The sequence below is a fragment of the Lampetra planeri genome, chromosome 9, assembly GCF_965212315.1.
Source record: "Lampetra planeri chromosome 9, kcLamPlan1.2.h2, whole genome shotgun sequence".
NCBI classification, from domain to species: Eukaryota; Metazoa; Chordata; class Hyperoartia; order Petromyzontiformes; family Petromyzontidae; genus Lampetra; species Lampetra planeri.
In genome coordinates, this window is record NC_136115.1 from 13,866,332 (window position 1) to 13,889,012 (window position 22,681).

The 22,681-nt window shown below is 48.1% G+C and overlaps 1 protein-coding gene across 4 annotated transcripts in view; it reads right to left on the bottom strand.

Annotated features, from left to right (window-relative positions):
- Positions 1–22,681, bottom strand: part of SHLD2 (shieldin complex subunit 2) — a 43,605-nt gene that overhangs the window by 10,763 nt on the left and 10,161 nt on the right. For all 4 annotated transcript variants that reach the window (XM_078597708.1, XM_078597705.1, XM_078597706.1 and 1 more), the window contains 4 exons: positions 13,575–13,682; positions 11,582–11,779; positions 3,405–3,560; positions 2,086–2,289 (listed from right to left, as the gene is read on the bottom strand). In XM_078597708.1, the coding sequence (XP_078453834.1) occupies positions 2,086–2,289; positions 3,405–3,560; positions 11,582–11,779; positions 13,575–13,682 (666 nt within the window). The remainder of the gene's footprint in view (positions 1–2,085; positions 2,290–3,404; positions 3,561–11,581; positions 11,780–13,574; positions 13,683–22,681) is intronic.

Here is a 22,681-nt window from a genome sequence, read left to right on the forward strand (position 1 = left end):
AAGACCTAAGATATAGAGTGAATTTTTAAGTCTGACAAAAGACCAAAAATAAGCCACAGAAGACATGCAATGCCATCCGGCTTCCCTTCCAAAGAACTAACTAAACACAAATGAAATATTATCTTACTTTTCAACCCAGGTTTAGCAAAGGACCCGTGCGGCCTCCAGCGTAAATTACTTTCAGGCCAGCATCAAGAAAACTGTATTTTAAATACCAATCATCAACCTGTATTTCTCCACTCACTGGCTTCACGATGACCAGGCATACAATGATTCACATCCGTGGTAATGAGACAAATCGTCACAATCTGTTCGATGCATAAATTAATTAACACTCCTTTAATTGACGGAAAACATCTTGATATATAGGGGACTGCAGAGCTTGGGCAATTGCTGGTGCCGGCTCACCGCTCGTTTGTTGCCTACCGGCTTGTCCGGTTCCTCGGCGATTGTGAGATCCACTCTGCGAGGGAGGTTAGAGAGGTCGAGACTCTACTTCTCTGCATCTCTACGCTCTCTGACGAAGGGCCAGTGCCCGAAACGTTACCTATTAATATACATAGATGATCTCTACGTAATAATGTGCTTGTTTGCCTGTCTTGTCTGTGATGCACCGGGATGATCTCACGCGAGATTGGAGTGAGGGGTTGATAACGTCATGAGATGCTGGAGTATTCAGGAGAGGAGTATTGACATCACGCGACACTTGGGTGAGGGGGTGATGACATCATGCGACGCGGAGAGAGCGAACCGGGGTTGTGACATCACGCGACACTGGGAAGGTGAGGGACAGGTGTGATGATGTCACGAGACACTGGGGAGGTGAGGGACAGGTGTGATGACGTCACGCGACACTGGGGAGGTGAGGGACAGGTGTGATGACGTCATACGAAACTGGGGAGGTGAGGGACAGGTGTGATGACGTCAAGAGACACTGGGCAGGTGAGGAGAGGGGTGATGATGTCATACGAGACACTGGGGAGGTGAGGGACAGGTGTGATGACGTCAAGCGACACTGTGGAGGTGAGGAGAGGGGTGATGACATCAAGAGACATGGGAGTGGTGAGGAGAGGAGGAGGGGTTATGATCTCACACAACACTGGTGGGGTGAAGGAGATGGAGTGATGACCAGCCAAACCCTGCGTCCAGGTGGGGGGGGGGGGGTGCCTAAACGGAAAGAGTTGGCGCCTAGAGAACATGGGGCTGGTCCTAAGCAGGAAAGGTGCGGAGCCGAAAGAGGATGAGACGGCCTCACCAGGTAGGGGTGGGGCCTAAGACTTAAGGGGGCAGTTCATGAAGAGGAATAGGGTGGGGCATCAAGCGGAAGGAGGTGAGGCCTCAAGAGAAAGGGCCGACAGAGACTGAACTTCCCCGATAATTTCAGGTCATCGACGCGTAGAATCAAATACGTGCAGCGGTCAGCGTACGTCTAGTGCCACAGATGCGGCCACAGCAGGCTGGCTAGTTTGATGATTATTAAATTCCACCCGCATTGTGGTTGTCTACGATGCTGGAGATCTGACAGCAACCCTTCCCCCCACTCCGACTCGCTCGTCTGTAGAACAGTGGTCGTTGTGCATGGTGCCAAATGATTTTAGCTTTTACTCCCCCGGGACCTTGGAGTTCGCGGTGTCTCTCTCCTTGTGGATTTTTCTCCAGGTCCTCCGGTTTCCCTCCACATGTAATAAAATGTGTTGAGTATTTTGCTGATATAAATATCTCCATGATAGGCCACTTCGTTGGGCTATTATTTGTCACCAGGTTGCTTCTGAAAAAAAAAATCATACCTCGGTGGGCTTTACCTGGTAAGATAAAAATGAAGTTTCATTTGTATATTTTTCAGCGATTTGTTTACCTTTGCTAGACTTTGCACTCCTATCGTGTTTTTGTATTGTTTATTTTTGGAACGTTCTTACTCGCCCTGACTGGACATCTGTGAAAAAGAGCTTAATAGCTCATCGGATTCCTCCAGTATAAATATTCTGATTCACTCGCTCGTCTGTAGAAGAGCGAGCATTGTGCACGATGCCAAATTATTTTAGCTTTCACTCCCCCGCCGCCTTCTCCGCCCCCTCGCCAGCCTACCTGTGATGTGAGCGGCGAGCAGGCTGGCCAGGCTGGAGGGCCGGGCGACGGCTCCCTCGGGCACCAGGTCGGAGCAGAGGGCAGCTCTGGGGTCGTCAGGGAACAGGCGCTCGCACGACGAGAGCGGCGTGCTCCACAGCTCTGTCTCCGTGGCGACTGCCGGGTCTTTGCGCACCACCAAGTAGTGGAAGGCCCAGATGGTGTCTGTAGAATCAATTTAATAATAAAAAGTGTTAAATTATTAACATTTCATACCATTCGGATGGGCCTACGCACTTTAAAATTAACTTACCATGAGGGGGCTCTAAGAGAAACGAATTCCCTCATCTTGGCTATGTCGTGGTCTATCTCGTTCATCGCTACCGAACGTGGCGATGGAGCCAGTGCTGCCACTAGAGGGCACGCGTTGCCCTGAGGAGGGGCTTTCCTCCTTTGTCGAGGGGGGGACGACGTTAAGCTCAGCGGTCAACTCAATAATCAAAGCCGCAGCCATTTAAACAAACGTACGTCACATCAGACATGTCTGGGTATTGGCTGTGAAAGTGCGGAAAGACAGTTCACATCTTCTCCCAAGCACTTGTCCCACTAGGAGTGGAGGCCACTTCTGAGTCCTCTCCATATTCTTGATCCATCGCCATCTCCAAAGAAAAAAATTATTTATAATAACTTGATAGGCACCGTGGCTCCCACAAGGCCATGCGGGAGGGCGTGTGGCACAGTTTGGCGCCGGCTTTCAGAGTGCAGTCGTTTCGCTGCAGTTCTCCGCGGTAAGTCCAATGTCTTTAAAAACAGCGGCGTCACGCCACTCGAAATAAAACGAACACTGAACCGCTTGAACCACTTGCGCGTTTCCAAGAATAAGCGGTGAACGGGACGCACCCTGCAGCTTTGCAGACGTCTCGGAACGGGTTAAGTTCAAATTCAATCCCAACTCCAAGCAATCAGCGTGTTTAGGCGACAAAATAAAACTCCAGGCTCGACATAAGGGGGAACTAAGCCTGGATGCTATAAGATTTCCACGTGATAAGCCACTTTGCTGAGCTGTCATTTTTGGCCAGGTCACTGGGTGGGCTTTACCTGGTAAAATAAAAAATAGTTAAATTTTAGTTTATTTATTTGTCGTGATTTACTTACCTTTCCTATACGCTGGACTCCTATCGTTTTTTTGTTCTTTGTTGTTACTTTCTGACGCCATGCCCCCTACTGGACATCTGTGAAAAAGAAGGTTCACAGCTCATTGGATTTCTCCAAGATAAATAAATATTCTGATTCTGACTATTTATCGGGGGGGAGAACGCGATCGTGGTGCTAAGTTTCACCAAGGGGCGCTCTGCGGATGTGTCCGGCCCACGACGCAGCCTGCCCCGTCAGCCGGAGGGTGTGCTCCACCCTGGAGCTCTGTTGGAGCCTCGCGGTGGCCACCAGTCGCTCCGTGCCGGCCTGCGCTCTTCCGTTCAGCGTGTACGGGTCCCACTCTGCGGGATGGAGGGAGGCGGGGGAGGAGGGGGTAGGAAACAAGAAACATTTGCTACTTTGATGACTCGTTTCCTCTGAACCGTATTGTCTTTGAGCAGCGTATCACTGCATCTGTTGGATGCAACATTTCGCATCCACCTTCTGTTCCTCACATCACTCAACTCTGAAATTCCCTCCAGTCACCCATAAAAAAGGGTGTTTTGGGTTAGGTCGTGTAAATATAAATCGTTAAATCCACCACCACCCGAGACAGCCAATTAGTAAGGTTTGTCATGTAGACGAGAGCGAATCCAGAGGACGTCTTCACAATTCTGGATGTCGCCCGATGATGTTAGTTGTTGTGATCACCAGCGAAACGTCGTACTCGAATTGTAAATGCTGTGGGTTTACTCTCTAACACCGGTGTGCTGAACTAGTATCAAATTGGCACGTTTTGTTTACGTGGTAAACCTCACTAATTGGCTGTGTTGGGTGGTGGCAGGTGTAACAACACATTTATATTTAAGCGATAAAACCTCAAAAACATATTTATTATGGATAATATTGGTCGCAAAAGCCTACGGGTTAAACTCCCTCCAATTACTTCTAGATTTGAAGCTTTCGTGACTGCAAGGATTCATATTCTTAGGTTTTTTCGGTAAAGTCACGTAGGTAAAAAATTAAAATTAATAAAAGTAAAATAAAAATAAAAATCACGATGTTTCGGAGGCAACACAAGCTTCCTTCTTCAGGTGGAACCGTCACAGCCAGACAGTTGTATCAAGTAAATGAGGGATTACAGGAGATACCACTCCGTATATATAATGGTTGAGGGGGGCAGGGCCAGGAACGGCACACTTTTTATTAATATGGTAAGGTGAGGCTTAAGACTAAGAATAGACTGCATAACAAATGACTGAGCCTTTGTTATGGAGAGGTGCGGTTTGTGACTAACGCCTAGCCTACATAACAAATGCTGCAAATGAGACCGAGCCTCTGCCATGCAGATGGTAATAGGCTACATAACAAAAGACTGAGCCTTTATTATGGAGAGGTTCGGTTTGTGACTAAGCCTGGCCTACATAACAAAAGTGTGAAAAAAGAAAGCTAAACCTGGTAAAACAGAACTGGCTGTCTATCAGTAACCTGTAATAGTTGTCTGTCAAATAAGATGGTCCAAATAAGTGTAGTTAAATCTTTTTTGCATGGTTAATCACATCTTTCCAATGATTACTCAGTTTGTAACCATCATCACAGTTGAAATTATGTCTGTGTTTGTATATTTGTATGGCTTCGTGTACAAACCTTTGATGGAGCCAGGAGGTTTGCAGAGCACCTTGGTCTCGGAAAAGACAATTTCATGAGAGCCCACAGAGTTGTAGCAATGATCGGCAACAGCCGAAGAATCAGTTCTGCCGCGTTTCAGATCTGACTTGTGCTCGCGGACACAATCAGAAACATGACGTTTCGTTTCTCCAATGTAGCAATCACCACAACTGCAACTCAATTTGTAGACTCCAGGATACTGTAAGTCAGGAACGACATCCTTCACAGATGGAATCAGATCACGGATTTTATGCACTGTACTGAATCGGACTTGGATCTTATGTTTGTTTAGAATTTTGGAGATATTTTTGGTCAGTTGTGGTGATTGCTACATTGGAGAAACGAAACGTCATGTTTCTGATCGTGTCCGCGAGTCAGATCTGAAACAAGGCAGAACTGATTCTTCGGCTGTTGCCGATCATTGCTACAACTCTGTGGGCTCTCATGAAATTGTCTTTTCCGAGACCAAGGTGCTCTGCAAACCTCCTGGCTACCATCAAAGGTTTGTACACGAAGCCATACAAATATACAAACACAGACATAATTTCAACTGTGATGATGGTTACAAACTGAGTAATCATTGGAAAGATGTGATTAACCATGCAAAAAAGATTTAACTACACTTATTTGGACCATCTTATTTGACAGACAACTATTACAGGTTACTGATAGACAGCCAGTTCTGTTTTACCAGGTTTAGCTTTCTTTTTTCACACTTTTGTTATGTAGGCCAGGCTTAGTCACAAACCGAACCTCTCCATAATAAAGGCTCAGTCTTTTGTTATGTAGCCTATTACCATCTACATGGCAGAGGCTCGGTCTCATTTGCAGCATTTGTTCAAATAATCATGACTGTTGTTGGCCGTGAGCGGTAATCAAACTCGGGTCTCGAGGTTCGTAGCATGGTATGCCAACCGCTGCACTGCCGCTCCTCATGGAAATCAGCTCCGCACGGTGCCACACAGACACACACGCGCTGCCGCCTTCCATCAGCGCGGCTGGCCATTGCCGAGCCATCAAATCGAACGGAAGAATCTTGACACTGCCGGCGACAGCTCGATCGGCAGGATGCACTTCCCAGCCTCCGTCCTGTTTACCCGCACGTGGCGCTTGTAACTCAGCAGCCGAGCCACAATCGTTCTCTCTCTCTCTCTCCCAGCAACTCACAATGGTGGCTAAAAATACCGCCGAGTTAAACTCGGCTTGCCCAATGCAGTTGCGGAACTTGGAAATAAATAAAAACTCAATAACACTATCCTTCTGCTTATTTGACAGAAAAAATAACGACCTTTCTGTACAGTGTACAGCAGGCCCAGACTGGCCATAGGGCAGTCCACATGGCAAAAGCCCAGTGGGCCGGTCCATTCCGAGGGCCGGTGGGGCGGTCTGTGTGAGAAAATTGTAACTGTGATCACAGTAAAATAAAAATATTTTAATAAAAATATTTTATTACATCTGTGTATGCTGCATTTCTTATTTACACTCTCAGTTGGCATTAAGTCCCCATATTCGGCAGCCCCAAAGATTCTCCCTCACCAGCCCATTTGTGTTTTTGTACCCAGTCAAAATAGGCCAATGAGATCGCATTGCAATTTGGGCTCGGTGTGCTTACAAATGCCTGGGCAGATTTTTTCGTCCCAGTCCGTCACTGATATACGGCACCTCTGTTAATCCTGCACTGAATGAAAGCCTAAGGCCTCCCCGTGCCTCGTTCATCGTGAGGGGCTGTTTGATCATACACGTCCACGCTGATCAGTGCAGGTCAATACATTGGGGGGCAAGGGTTGGGCTCAGGACTGGTTTTGGACATTACAAACCACGTGGCTGGGAAGTGAACTCGGGCTGCTGGGTTCAGAGTACAACCGCATTCGCCACCACACAACCGCTCCACTGCCCATGACATTTTCAGAAAACTGCGATTAAAATGTGATGCGCAGTGAGAGCACGTGACAGCTTCGCCGTGGGTGGGCAAAAACACACACGAAACAAAAAAAGAATGGGGTGCTAGAATTGATAAAAAAATATATAAAACTACAGATCCTGCTCACTGAATCTGATTGCGAACACAATTTACAGCGAGCCTTTTCACAAGACGCCGCCGTCTTCAAGGTTATGTACAGAACAGGATTTATCACGCGCTAAACATCGCTTTTTTTCACGTACTGCTTAAAATTCCGAATGTGTAACGGTGGCCTTGCATGGGAATGCTACGGCGCAATAAATCACACGCTCATTACTCTGCAACGGTTTTCTCATCATTTTGCACCCTCCCAGCAATTACCGCTGCAGACCACGCGGCTATTTTCTGCGTTCCCTCCCCCTCTGCAGACGCCAAAATGCTCGCTGCCGCCAGAGCACACACCGCAGACACTGTACGCCTTGCGAGTGGAAAGCCGTTTTTGTAAATCGAGTGCTGAATGAGGATGGCTCCGCACGCCCGTGCGGGTAGTGGGAGATATTTGACCGTACTTCACCACGCCGGTCAATTGGGGTTGATGAAGGCAGGATTCTTTTGACGCACTGCCCTCTGCTGCCCAAACTGTAACACAGCCCCGCAAGAATCAGAATATTGATTTTTACTAAATGAATCCGATGAGCTATAAAGCTAATTTTTTCACAGATGCCCAGTAGGGGCGGGTAAGAACGTGATGGCAAACAACACAAAAACATGATAGGAGTGCAAAGTACAGGAAAGGCAAACAAATCACCCAAACACGTACAAATAAAACTAAACCAATCCAATCCTTCCAGACAAAGCACACTGAGATATTAACACCTTGGACAAACTGTTTGTGCATGATGGGTCATGGACCGATCAAACAACTATCCAGTTTCAGACCTGCTTTAGCTTCAGAGATCTGATGAGACTGGCCGAAATCCGGGTGATGTGGTCATATTCTAGATACACCCACCGTATTTCGCTGTGTGTATCCCGTGCGTCAACTTGCGCGTGTGTGGGGAAACGTTTTCTCGAGTGGCAAGCGTACACAAAGCCAGCAACGCGAGCTGGATTCCCGGGCCACAGATGACACGAGCGACAAGCGGTATCCGAATACGGTCCTGGACCTCGCCTAGGTCAGCTCGGCATTAAATTGCAAACCTAAAACAGTCCTGCGGAGACAAAGGTGGCAGGGCTAGCGTAGCGGTCGCCCCACCACCTCCGTGTGCCTCACGGTGGCCTTAATAGTCACTTGCTGACGGCCCTTGTCACAATACATCAGGCGATGAAGTCTTTGTCTTTTTTCACGTTTGCAATTAAAATGTGCTTGCAATCATTTTGAGAACAGAGCGCCACACTTGAGAACTAATTGTACTATGGTGGTCGTGTCACAAGAGGAAGACAGCTATTTATGGCACTTCCCCAAGTCGCAAGGCCTCACATTGTGTGGGAATGTCCACAGAAGGCATTACAAATTAGCCCCTTCTCAGCCAACGCTAGATGGCGATCTTTCCCACGAATAGCGATTCAATCTATTTAAAGTATTCTTGGTTCTTTCGGTAAAGTCCTCAAGCAGCCGTCCTCATGTTGTGGCCGAAACGTCGTGAGAATTTTATTAAATTATGTTTTATTTTTATTATTTCCCTTCTACGTGACTTTACCGAAAGAACCAAGAATATGAATCCCTGCAGTCACGAAAGCTTAAAATCGAAATCTATTTAAAGTAATTCCCCCGATTTAAGTCTTCCCCCCTTTTACGCTGTTTTGCAAATACGTCGTAACTTTATCACTAACAACGCGACCCGACTTTCGTCGCCTCAACCCCCACTCTCACGTCGCTGACAGCATCGTCCGTCCTTTCTCGTATCCGTCGCCTCAGTCTTCGCCTCCACCTACCCTGTACACCAACTACTTTGTATCGTACGTACAAAACTGTACCGTGCTGTAGATTACAAGATATTATTTACCATACATAGCTGGCGTGACCAAAAAGATCTCCAAAATTCTAAACAAACATAAGATCCAAGTCCGATTCAGTACAGTGCATAAAATCCGTGATCTGATTCCATCTGTGAAGGATGTCGTTCCTGACTTACAGTATCCTGGAGTCTACAAATTGAGTTGCATTTGTGGTGATTGCTACATTGGAGAAACGAAACGTCATGTTTCTGATCGTGTCCGCGAGCACAAGTCAGATTTGAAACACGGCAGAACTGATTCTTCTGCCGTGGCCGATCATTGCTACAACTCGGTGGGCTCTCATGAAATTGTCTTTTCCGAGACCAAGGTTCTCTGCAAACCTCCCGGCTACCATCAAAGGTTTGTACACGAAGCCATACAAATATACAAACACAGACATAATTTCAACCGTGATGATGGGTACAAACTTAGTAATCATTGGAAAGATGTTATCAACCACGCAAAAAAGACTGAATCACAAATTTTTTTGGACCATCTTATCTGACAGGCACTATTTCACTGTACTTTACCGAGTGTTAACATCCCCAGTTATTTTAACAGTACTCTCTTCATTGTTCAGCCAGCATTGGTATAAACATGGGCATTTTCGTTCTTTTGTCTATCATGTGTATCAGACCCCCCCTCCCCCTCTCTCTCCATTGTGTTGGCGTGTGCAGTAATTGGCCGCTTGCGCACAAGCGCTTCCACGTCCGCCGCCCACCCTTTTGGCCTCGCCCCCCCCCGCCCCCCCTCCCTCCCGATACGTTCCATTCATTGGCTACCATAGTCTGATGAGCTCCCCCTAAGTTTGTACCCATCATCATTTTCGTTCTTTTGTCTATCATGTGTATTAGACCTCCCCTCCTTCTCTCTGCCCATTGTGTTGGCGGGTGCAGTGGCTGGCCGCTTGCGCACAATCGCTCCATTGGTTGGCGTGTGCAGTAATTGGCCGCTTGCGCACAAGCGCTTCCACGTCCTTCGCCCACCCTTTTGGCCTCGCCCCCCCTCCCTCCCGATACGTTCCTTTCATTGGCTACCATAGTCTGATGAGCTCCCCCCTCCCTCTCCCTCCCCCCTCAACTCGCTTTTAAGGGATTACATCTTGAATCATTGCCTCACTTGATACAGCTAATCTGGCTGTGACGGTCCCACCTGATGACGGAGACTTGTGTTGCCTCCGAAACGTCGTGATTTTTGTTTTTATTTTATTTTACTTTCTACGTGACTTTACCGAAAAAAAAAACCTAAGAAGATATTATTTACGTACGGTATTTTGGTGATTCGGAAAAATTGCTTTGATTTACGTCGTTGCGAAATTCGTTGCACCTTTCAGGAACGTATTTCTGGCGTAAACAGGGGTATGACTGTATATGGCGAGATGTTAACTACCTCGGCTATTATACAGAAGGCTGTGGGTTTGATCCCGACCCTGATTATTACTATAATGAGCCAAGAATGTCTGTTTGTGTGTAACGCGTGTGACGTCACTCCACATGCCGCACCCCCCCCCCCAACATTAATATTCATGAGCGGGTGGATTTTTACACTCACGCAGAAGGTCGAGCGAAAATACATGTTTTCGCAAATTCGCTTTAAGTTTGACGGTTCTTTATTGAAAATTAATCTAATAAATAATTCCACGCAGCAAGAAAGTGGATTTGGTGTCTTTATTTATTTCTTCAGCACTTCAGACAAAAGGTAAGTCTAATTTATGCTTCTACATTATGGTAGAAATATAAATTTCTCAGTGATTTTCCAGATATTGTATTTAAATCCAATTTATTTCAACCCCAGCGACCGAAAGCAGAAGAGAATAAAGTATCAGAGCAGTGAATTTGAACAAATTGAAGGTCAGCTAAACACAGTGCTACAGTGACATGAAGTGAGGTGTTTGATGACTTCGTTTTGTGCCAGATTCACTGCCATTAATACAGTGCTACAGTGAAATGCAGTGAAGTGTTTGATGACCTACTTGCGTGCAAGATTCACTGCCATTAAATTTACACAAGATACAAATATACTCTGCTCAATTGTTTTGTAAATATTACAGCTTCCATCCTAGGATGGCCAAACAAGCTCGTGCCTATATATTTGGAGTTTGCATGTTTTCCCCATTGTCGCGTGGATTTTTATCCGGGTCCTCCAGTTTTTCCCTCCACATTTAGAAACGTGCGTTTCGAGTATTTGGCTGCAAAACATGTCCACATCACAAGCCACTTTGTTGAGCTATCATTTGTGGCCAGGTCGCATCTGAAAAAGAGCTGAATTAGATTAAAATATCCCGGATGAAAAACCACAGTGGGGAAAATGTCTCTTGAATGGTCAATTCAATTCTTGCGCACGATGGCATTGTGTTCAGGAGCTAAATTCTCAAGTTGAGGTCGGCGAGCAACAATGAGTGGGCCCTCAGTGGAGTGCCTGTTGTTATGTTGTGCCTCCTCCAGTGAATAAGTGCAGACTGCAGTGGTGTACGAGATGGCCCACAGTTTTGTGTTGCATGGCCGCAATTACACTGCTGTGGATTGTCTTCCATGCAGAAAGCACGGAGACCATCAACTCTACACATTTCAGAAATTGGTTTCATTGTAGGCAATTGGAACCAGAATTCAAACACAACACCTCCATGTCGCTTTCTGGAAGTCTCCAACACAGCCATTGTAAGCCCTCTCAGCCAAAGTGCCAACTATTCTCATAAAAAAAATATTCCCAGAGTGTCTACCCGTTTCTTCATATTACCCCCATGGCAATGCGGAATCATCCACCGCTCACCCCAACTGTTCAAGAGGCAGAGAGGGTGACTTGACCCGATAACCTCACCTGTGCGCGTGACGACGCCGGAAACCCAACCGACGCAATGGAGGATGGAGTCGGGCTCGGAGGTGCGCGGGTCGCGGTAGCGCACGCTCGACGTGTGAGCCAGGCCCGGGCGAGGCCCCACCACTCCCAGGTGCGGGTGGCGCTCCGACAGGTAGCGCAGCAGGGCGTCCAACTTGCGCACGTCCACCACCTCCCGCCCTGCCGCTCGTAGCAAAACCGGCGCAACGTGGGCATGCGTGTTAACGTGACGTTAACGTGATGTTAGCGGGATGTTAACGGGACGTTAGCGGGATGTTAACGGGACGTTAGCGGGACGTGAGCGCGATGTTAACGGGACGTTAGCGGGATGTTAGCGGGACGTTAACGGGACGTTAGCGGGATGTTAACAGGACGTTAGCAGGACGCGCCACGCAGTGCCGTGGGCCTCGTCGGTAGGAAAGAAATTGTGGACCCTTTTCAAACCCCCTTTCTTCATTTAAAAAACCATTAAACAATTTAAATATTTTCTTTTATTTTGCCAGGTAAAGCCCACAGACCTATTTGGCAAGACCCATGCAAATACAACCACATAATTTGGATAAAATTCTCAGGAAATCATCAACTACATGAAATGTAACGCAACACAATTTGTCGGATTGTGCACAACACTGCCGCTATATTTATTTTTGTTGTTATAATATATCTTTTCATATCGAACAATTCGTCACTCCCCCCATCTCATCTGCAGGCAGGGATCTGGGTTCAGTCTCGCGGCTGAGCAGCAAAAGAGCCTGAGCAATAAACCGCGCGTTAGCGACACCCTACGAACTCGGTCGCTCGTGTCACCGCCCAGCGCATTATCAAATCTGAGTGCGCGTGAAATCGGTTCTCCCAATGAGCTAAACAGCTCTCTTTTAGAAGTGACCTGGCCACAAATGATAGCCCAACGAAATTTGGAGCAGCCAGATACTCTAAACGCGTGATGCTGATTCAAAATGTGGAGGGGGAAAAACCGGAGAACCCGGAGAAAAATCCACGCGACCACGGGGAGAGAGACACGCAAACTCCGTCAGGGACGGGATCGAACCCACGACCTTCTGCATACCAGGCGAGGTAGTTAACATCTCACCACCGGGGCATTGCCCCGCACATGGGCTCCTCGGGCCCATGGGCCCAGCCCGTGCAGCTGCACCACCTGCATATTCGATAGCTATGAAACTGGCATCGCACTGCGGGTTAAACAAAACTTAATTCGTCGTCTCTACCGCAAGGAACACCTTAGCATCACCATGGTGAGTAACCATGGTGATGCAGGGTAAAAGCTAATGCACAACAAGAAAGCACAGGGGCAACACAGGTGGTGTATCTTGCCAGTCATCTTATTCGGTTAACCCATAAGATGTGGGTCGGTTCTGTGACCTGCTGTCAGTGAGTCTTCCACACTTCAAGTAGCCCAAAAGTGCACCAAGCCTGGCAAACGCGCTGCGGTAATGTCACGATCACTTATTGGTGAATAATTTATGTTGCTATTGTGTGCCTGGGTGCCTGTGTGTCTACATGCCTATGCGTGTATATCTGTGCGTGTATTCGATTTCCTGTGTCTGTGTTCCGATGTGAGTACCCAATTGTGTGTGTGTAGATCTATGTGCCTGTATGTGTGCAATATGGGGAGCAAGTGTAGCGGCTAGCGCACTGCGCGATGCACCTATTGGCCCGAGTTCCATTCCCGCTCACGAACCAATATCAGTAACGATTATCAAAACCGGTACTGGGTCTCTCCTAGGTCGCCTCAACCTCAAATGAGTATCTGGTGCAGTGTGTAAACATCAGCACTGGGGAAACAAAGGTGGTCACGGTCGTGGTGCTGGCCACCCACCCCCTCCTATGCCGTGCCGGCCTTCATCGGTGCTACTCACAAACAGCACTTTCCCCAACAGTCTGTCAAGGCTACATGGTGGGACCTTTGTCTTGTGTGTGTCGCACCAGCGAATGTGTGTGAGTGTGCGCTGCTCACAGTGGGAGGCTTGCACCAGTGGCCACAGGCCAAGCTTGAGCATGCGGCTCGCTGGGCTCAGCTGCAGTACCTCCTCCTGCCTCCACGTGTCCATATGGGGGCAAACGTCTGGGGGGGGGGAGTGGGCAGGCGAAACGGAGAGGGGGGGGGGCGACGGAAGGGACATTTATACAAAAAACTAACCGATAATTTTTTTATTTTACAATGTAAGGCCCACTGATCGAAATAGCTCTTTTTCAGAAGTGACCTGGACCACGAATGACAGTTCAACGAAATGACTTATCATGTGTAACTTTATAGCAGCCAAATACTTGAAACTAATTTTTCTAAATGTGGAGGGTGAAACCAGAGGACCCGGAGCAAAATCCACGCGACCACAGGGAGAGAGACACCACAAGCTCCAAATATACAGGCTTCAGGGTCAGGATCAAACCCACAACCTTCCGCAGACCAGGCGAGGGAGTTAACATCTCACCACTTGGGCACAAAGAACCTGCAACTTGGCCGGGTTTGAAAGTTTTACAACACAATTAGGTAATAACGATGCAGCTATAAAATAATTCACCATCGGGTCTGGCTAACGCTTTGGCAAAAACCGGTACGGCAATACCCCCCATTTATGTCTACCCCTTTTACGTGGTCTCGCAAATACGTCTTCACTTTGTTATCAATACCGTTGCCCGATTTGCTTCGCCTCAAACCCACAAGCATTACCTCCGGTTCACGAGGTTGGCTATGTACGGTGCAAAAGAAATCCAACAAACTGTAAATATAAAAAAGAACCTTGCAGTATGCGTCCTGACTTTTGGGCTACCCTGGAAATATATAATCTATATATCAACGCACTTGTCAACAACAGTGCCTTCAAGAAAGCAATATATATAATTGGTGACATTTCAGGCAATGGCCCCGCTTAATAGCACAACATGAAGTTGGGTCATTTCCCGAAACGTCGCCGACTATATATTCTTTCCTCTTAATGAGTGCGTTGAGTTTTTGTTGTTGGTAATTGTGCATCTGCCCCACTGCCAACGCAGCAGCAGCATCACTAAATGATACGTTTAAATATATAAACATTTGCGCACCTGTGTTCACGAGCGGTAATGCGCGTTCTCAACGTGCTGAGTGCACATGCAGCCTCGGACGTCTCAAGCCAAAAGCCGACGTGAGAATGTCGCTCGTGAACAGCAGAGGGTGCCAGTTTCTCTCTGCAGCTCATCAATAGCACTGCCATCACTGTCACCACCACTAAAACCAACCCCACCACCACGGTCACAACCCTCCAGCACCATGGGCCCCACCTGCGGTTGCACCGCTTGCACACTCAAAAGCTGCGCCACTATTACCACCATCACAACCTCCACAACTACCACCCTGTTAACTCCTCCTACTTCTACCAAAAGACAAAGATCTCCCGTGTAGCCTTAACAGACTTGGGGAAAGTACTGTGAGCGAGCACCTATGAAGGCCGGCACGGTACACGAGGGGGTGGGTGGTCAACACCACGCCCGACCGCCTTTGTCTCTCAAGTGGCGATGTTTATACACCACATCAGGTCTTCATTTGTGACTGAGTCGACCTTGGGGAGGCCCAGGACCGGTTCAGGTAATGATCACTGGTGTTAGTCGTGAACAGGAATCGAACTCGGGTCGCTGGGTTCGTAACGCATCGTACTAACCGCTATACTGCTCCCCACTACTACTAGCATCGCCGCGATTATAATCTCTGCCATCGCCACACTCACAATAACCACAACCACTATTACCTCCACAACCACGACGTTCTTCACGAACACCACAAACATTACCACCACCACTACTATCACCATCACCTCCACATCTATCACCCTGCTGAAGCACAACACCATGGGGGTTGTGCCAGACAAGGTGCACTTTGAGCCCACAAGAGTGTGGAAGGCCAGCTGGCCTTCCACACGTCACTCAATCATGTTAACACACACACACACACACGTGCAAAGCCTAATGCAAATACCCGCCATTCGCCACATAGTGACGGTGATGTCACCAAAGTGCCTGTGCCAGGCCAAGTGCACTTTGAGGCCACGTGAAGTGTCGAAGGCGCGCTGACAGGATATCATGCGACAGACCCAGGTGCCATGGCTTGGCTGATGACTGGCAGATGCACCAGCTGTACCCCCTACTATGCTAACTTGGTGCATTTTTACCCCCGGTGCTCCACTCGTTGTTGTGGGCGTCGCTCCTCTTCCCTCCGTTGTTGTTGGAGGGCAATGCCCAGTAGCGTCCTTCACGAGACTCCTCCATAGAGGCCGATCTTGACACCACTGGTGCCAGTCTTCGCAAGTCCACCGAGCTCCACATCCTTCCATACCACATTAGTCCATCTTCTCTCCAACCCATGTCGTGCCCGTTTATCCCCCTCTATCTGGCTAAACAGATGCTGCTTGGGCATGCGGTGGTTGGGCATGCGAACAACATGATCTAGCCAACGCAGCCTTGCCTGCCGGAGGAGCTGACTGGTGGGACTGTGTCCAGATCTTTCAAGGATTTGTGAGCTCCTCACACAATTAAGCCTGGTATAAACCCAGGATGCGTAGCAGGCAGGCCAAAGACACACGCTCACACACAATAACGCGTGTACACACACACACCTGGTCAAACAAGTGTACACGCACACACACGCACGGCCACTCACTTGAACGCATACACACTCTTACACGTGTTCGCACACGTGTATACGCGTGTAAGTGTGCACGTGCGCTCACACACACACACGGCCACTCACTTGCACGCGCACACACACACGTGCAAGTGTGCGCGCAGGAAACGCACGACTGCAGGCCGCGTGTTATTGTTGGGGTGGAAAGCCGTCTATTCCGCCTGCAACACCGCCCTGCGCTTTCCGGAACGGAGACATTCAATTTAATTTTATCGCTGCCGTGCTAGCGAGCAGCGGCAGCCGTTGCAGCAGCAGCAGCAAGCGGCGGCGGTACAACCCTTCCTTCCTACACACGCGCACGGACGGGCGGGCACCCGTGCCCCACCACCACTGCCGTGACTCACTCAGCGTTGTTTGTTCGTTCAAACCTTCTTGTACATTGTTGTTTTTTACGTAACTTTTCTTACGCAACCCTTGGGATAGTGTTTATTAATAACCACTCCTTTTGTTTTTAAATAGGTATTAAGTCATGCTCGGAAAACAAGGCAGGCTGGCACGCAGGGCATGGGGTTATACTGACACAGCTGGTGGGCAGGGCAGGTGGTAATACTGGCACAGTGATCAGTTTCGAACATATTCCGTCGCTGTAAATGCAAAACGAGAATTTTACCGGTACGGAATTTAATGTCCGCAAGAAAACACGCCCGTTGCATAATATAATTAACTTACTGAGCCTCGGATTTTCATTACGTTCGCTGGGTAAACGGATTTGGATGTGGATTACACTTGGATGGGCGACCGATTTGCCAACGCAGGTTCTGGCAGAGTAATGAATGCGCTATATTAGGTAGAGTTCAGAAATCAACGCGGCAATATGCTCGGGCGGGTACCGTGCCGTATAAAGTAAAATATTAAAATATTAAATATTAAATAAAATATTAAATAAATATATTAAATATTAAATAAAAATTGTAATTATGGTGCCGAAATTGATAATACAATCTGCATAATTCTGTATACAATCTGCATAATTCTGTAAAGACAATATTATATGGCACCCAATTCATATGCTTGAACGCAGGCCTCCCCATGCCAGTGTGGGGAGTCGTGTAGGTTGCGTGACCATACTTCACCACGCTGGTCCGTACTGGTCAGTCAAGTGGTGCTATTCTCATCACAATACGGAAACGTTTTTTGGGCTGGGCAGATTTCTCCCAAAAGGCTACATTACAAATCACAACTAAATAGCTTCTCTCTTACGAAGCTGGACATTCCATTAAATCCACGCCCAAAAGAAAGCACATGCGTGTAGAAAAAGCTAATCTTGTGGCCACCGTACGGAACAAGAGTCACTGCACTCCATTGGCAGGGGTTGGTGTTACTCAACGCAGAAATATGCCGTGCGTAGTCGGATGCAACGTGGTTGGCATGGGCTCTGTCCAAAGACAGGACACTGTGGTATTGTTGTTCTAAGGGAGACACGGAGCCGTCTGCAGCCAGGCTCCGCGATTGTGAAATCCCCTTCCTCGGTCTATAAGAGATTCCGAGTCTGTTTCACTTTTCAAATCGGTCTTAAAACTCCCCTATTTGTACTGCAGACTTTCCCTGTAAAATGAAAAAAAATCTCGTCTGATTGGATTACTCTGTAATTATTATTATTATTCGCTTTTATCATAGTTGTTCATTTTATTGGAATTTCGATAGTAAAGTGTTTTATATTGTTATCAGCTTTCTATTTCGCTTAGATTATATCTATACTTGTGAGTGTAAGTAAAATTTTTAGGTCCTTGGCTTTCAGATACTTTAAGATGAAAGGCGCTTTATAAAAATGCAGTTACACCGCCTGCTCGATCGGTTAGCTATGCCACCGCTGGCACCGGATCATTCCGCCACACCGTTTCTCCGCACCGTTCCTCTGCATCGTTCTGCCGAGAGAGGGCAGCGAGCGGGTGAAACGCCGCAGGGGGGGGGGGGTGATTCGTTGTTTCTGCCGTGCCGGCGAGGTGCTGCTGCATTTGCGGTGCCAACACAACCCCAGTTGGGGCAGGAAAGGGAGAAAGTTTAAAACGTATTTTTCCTATCCCGGAGACAATTCCTCGCAGCGGAAGGAGGGGCCCGGGAATGCGCGTGGCACGCGACCAACACGTTCTGTTCCGCAAACACTTACGCGCAACACAATGGGAGCATAAATAAGCAGAGATTCTGTCAGTCGCAAGGTGATGCTGACATTTAAAAGATCCATTTGGTTCCCGTACGCCGCTTTGGAAAGTGACACGGCCGCGGACACGGAAGGCACCCTCCGGAATAACAATGAAAATGACGAGAGTCGCTTGCCCAGGAAAGCCTCCTCTTCAGTCACGAGACTCTTTGTCAGGAGGAGCCTGCATTTGTGTGCTTGGCCGATTCCATCGATGAGTTTGTTTGGTAATGTGGGAGGAAACCGGAGTTCCTGGAGACATCTCACGCATGCTCGGGGGGGGCACTCGCAATGCACATCGGTGGGGCGGCCCCAGCAGCTAGATGTCATCTCAAGCACGCTCCCTCCTTCGGCTGCAGCTCCATCGTTCGTCTCGACTCCTGGCTATCATCATCATCCCTTCTAGCGAAAGTGTGCTGTCCAAGCCCACTTCCTGTCATTAACAGTCAATTCCAATTCCTTTTATTCATTTAACTTCTCTATTCCATTTGTTTCTACTCTATTAACAATATAAAAATTTTCCCAGGCAAGGCCCACACTGAGGCATATAGCTCTTTTCAGAAGCCACAAATGATAGCTCAACGAAGTGGCTTTTTATCATGTGAACATGAGACAGAAGGAGCCAAATACTGTAAATGCATCATTATCGTACTGTAAACGCATGTTTCTAAATGGAGAGGGGAAAAACCCGAGGACCCGGAGAAAAATCCACACGACCATGGGGAGAGAGACACCGCAAACTCAAAATATATAGCCGTCAGGGTCAGGATCGAACCCACGACCTCCTGTATACCAGGCGAGGTAGTTAACATCTCGCTACCTGTCTTTTAAACGTGATTCCAAGCACGCGCCTCTCAATGCTTTCCAGCTTTTGTTCCATTTTCCGTATCAACGCCCACGTTTAAAAAGATGATAATCAGGCTGTAGTGCTTTTGGAAAACTGAACTTACTGAATGGAAGGCAACATACTGCACCAATGCAAGAGCTCCGCTCTTCCTTTTTGTGGTTGTACCGCGCGTTGTTCGGCGTGAAGTCCGACGTTTCGCTCCGCGTGGTGGCAGCTTCTTCAACGTCGAGCCCCTGCTGTGACGTACGGAGGCTCCCACCAGCACGTGCAGTGCAGCATCGGGACATCGTGCTCAACAAACACCTCACGATACACCCAGAATATGCGTCGGAGAGATAGATAAAGATCCCCTGTATAGCCTTAACAGACTGTAGGGGCAAGTGCTGTTAGCGAGCACCTATGAAGGCCGGAACGGTACACGAGGGGGTGGGTGGCCAGCGCCACGCCCGACCACCTTTGTCTCCCCAGTGGCAATGTTTACACACCGCACCAGGTACTCATTTCAGGCTGAGTCGACCTAGAGGAGGCCCAGGATCGGTTCAGATAATCTTCACTGGTGTTGGCCGTGAGCGGGAATCGAACCCGTGTCTCCAAGATCATAGCGCAGCGCGCTAACCGCTACACCACCGCTCCCCACAATAAACTGTGGGCTTAAATGGAAAAAAATATATAATAGGTGACGTTTTGGGCAATGGCTTGTCTTCATAGCAAGTAAATAATTTAGAAAAAATGTGCTATGAAGAAGGGCAATTGCTCGAACTATCACCTATTTAACAGTGTTATTGACGAGCGTGTTGGAGTTGTTGTTGTAAATCGATACAGTTTCATACAAAACGTGCCTCAAGAAGGAAGACGCCGATGAGGAGATATCTCACCTGCTGTGACATGTCCAATTGTACTTTTTTGGGGGGGAGTTTAATCATTAAAAAACACACGCAAAGAGGGGCACACACGTCGTCTCACCGGAGCCATAACCGGCTATCGATCGCGAGCACACAATCGAGCACGGTCGTCTGCGTACGGTGCGAAAGAAGTTCAACATACACACGTACAGCACACAACAATTACTTGACTGCGGCTCCAGTGTTTTTGGAAAACATTCCTCGTGTAAAACACACAAAAAAACCCACCCCCGCCAGTGCCGTGGGTGCGGTTGTTCTTGGACGGGCGTAAAATAATGGAAGGAAGGCTTGGAAACGGCGGGGTGGCGTAGCCTGGTACGGCGAGCTAGTGCCGTGCCGCACAATGCCCCCCACCCACAGTTTGTTATTCGGGGCCGTGCAAGAGTTATGCAGGGCCTCTTTGTATCTGTGGGAACGTTTACACAGTGCCCCCTCGGTGGGACAATCAACAGAAACGATAGGGGAACAAAACGGTTAAATAACTCAAGCTGCATTTTTGACACCATTGTTGTTCACCCCAAAAAAGTTAGGTCATTTGGCTTCACACCATAATCATCAGCAGCAGCCATGGTCAATCCATCTAGTGCTGGATGAAGGCCTCCCCCCAATCCACCTGGCACCTGCACACGCGATGATTTCATCGCTCCATCTCACAGTTGGACGTATCTCGTCGGACACTCCCGTAATTATTCTTGACCAACGTGCTCAGCAGTTACTGACCACCTTTTAGAAAAGCACGGAGTGCAAGAGAAAGTTTCGATTTTGTGACCGTTTCTAATGCGGCGCGGCAGCGAGATATTTACTCCCTCGTCTGGTATGGAGGAGGACGTGGGTTTGATCCCGACGCTGACGCTTGTGTATTTGGGGTTTGCATGTTCTCCCCTTGGTCACGTGGATTTTTCTCCGGGTCCCCTGTTATTTCCCCTCCATGTTTAGAATCATGCTTTGAGAGTATTTGGCTGCAATAAATATCCACATGACGATAACCAAACTTCGTTGAGCTATCATCTGTGGCCAGGTCACTTGTGAAAAAGAGCTGCATAGCTCAGTGGGCCTTACCTGGTAAAATAATGTTTTAGATTAGTTTAAATGTTCATTGCAAGTAGACTGCTTGTTATTCCTACTGCCCCCCCACCCCCACCCTGTAAACAGGAAGCAGGATTCTCACAGACAATGCTGGGCTCTTTCCAAGGCCCGGGACAGCTGTTTATCATCCTCATCTGCACACAACGTATACCGGCATTGGAGCGGCAGGGCAATGTACCGCGTGAACTATTTTCCTCATGGTTATTTTCTGCTTTGTCCCCAATTTGAATTGTGTTGTCTACCTGCGTCACGCGTCACGAGACAAAGACGTTTTCCCGCTCACAGAGAGCAGTGCCCCACCTTGGGATGGTGAGAAAACAACCCCGGAAAAATCATGTCACAAGAACTACCTTTGTGGGTCACTTCAACAGGCCTCTGTACGCACACTCGGCAGTCGGCACACACATTTGACACTGCTGCCTTTCGACATTTCTATTTTCAGATGTTTTTGTACAGCCATTGGTGACCGAGCTGCAACCATCAACTTGTTGTCCTTGAGATTCTAGTTGAATCATGGGTGGCGTCGAGGAATGTCAGTGGTGCTGCATCAGTGCACTGGCGGTGCATTGGCCCTCTGAGCCACCGACCCGCCTTGACTTATTTTCTTCTAATGGGGTGCCGTAGTGGCGAGGAGATGTTATCTCCCTCGCATGGTATGCAGGGGGTCTTGGGTTCGATTCCGACCCTGACAATGCCTGGATATTGTACATTTGGATATTGTACAATGAATATTGTATATTTGTCCATGTTTTCTTCCTGGGTCACGTGGAATTTTCTCAGGGTTCCTACGGTTTGTCCTTCCACATATAGAAACATGCGCTTAGATGATTTGGCTGCGACTATAAATTCCCACATATGATGATATAGGCCACTTTCATGAGCGACCATGTGTGGCTCGGTCACCTCTAAAAAAAGAGCTCATCGGTTCAAGAGAACATCCGGCTGAATGAGGAATCTGCCGGTCAGCCAATGCTCCAGTCGATAGGTGTCGCAATCTATTTGATGATACGAATTGAAATATTTGGTGACCAAAGCCAAGGCTTTCAATAAAATCACCACGGAATTTTCACCCCTCATGGCCTCGTCCCCATCTCTCCCCAGTATACACTTTTTAAAATTACAACCTTGACTCCAAGGCTTCACAATAATTTCAGTTTGACATGCGGTCACATAGCACTGCGGTTCAAGCGCTCAACTCACAAGGAGATGGTTTCTGCTCAAGCCCAATCGAGGGTGCTGAGACATTGATCCTTCCAATTGTTAATAAAATTAGTATTGTTCGCTCCTATGCGAATGTCATTTCTGCAAATGGCTCAGATACGCCAGAGATGAGCACCGTCTCCGTCGCTCATCTGAACAGGGAGACATGTCGACCGCATTCACGAGAAAGCCACCACCGGCCGCCGCATCGTACACCTTGGCAGTCGCCCGTCGCAAC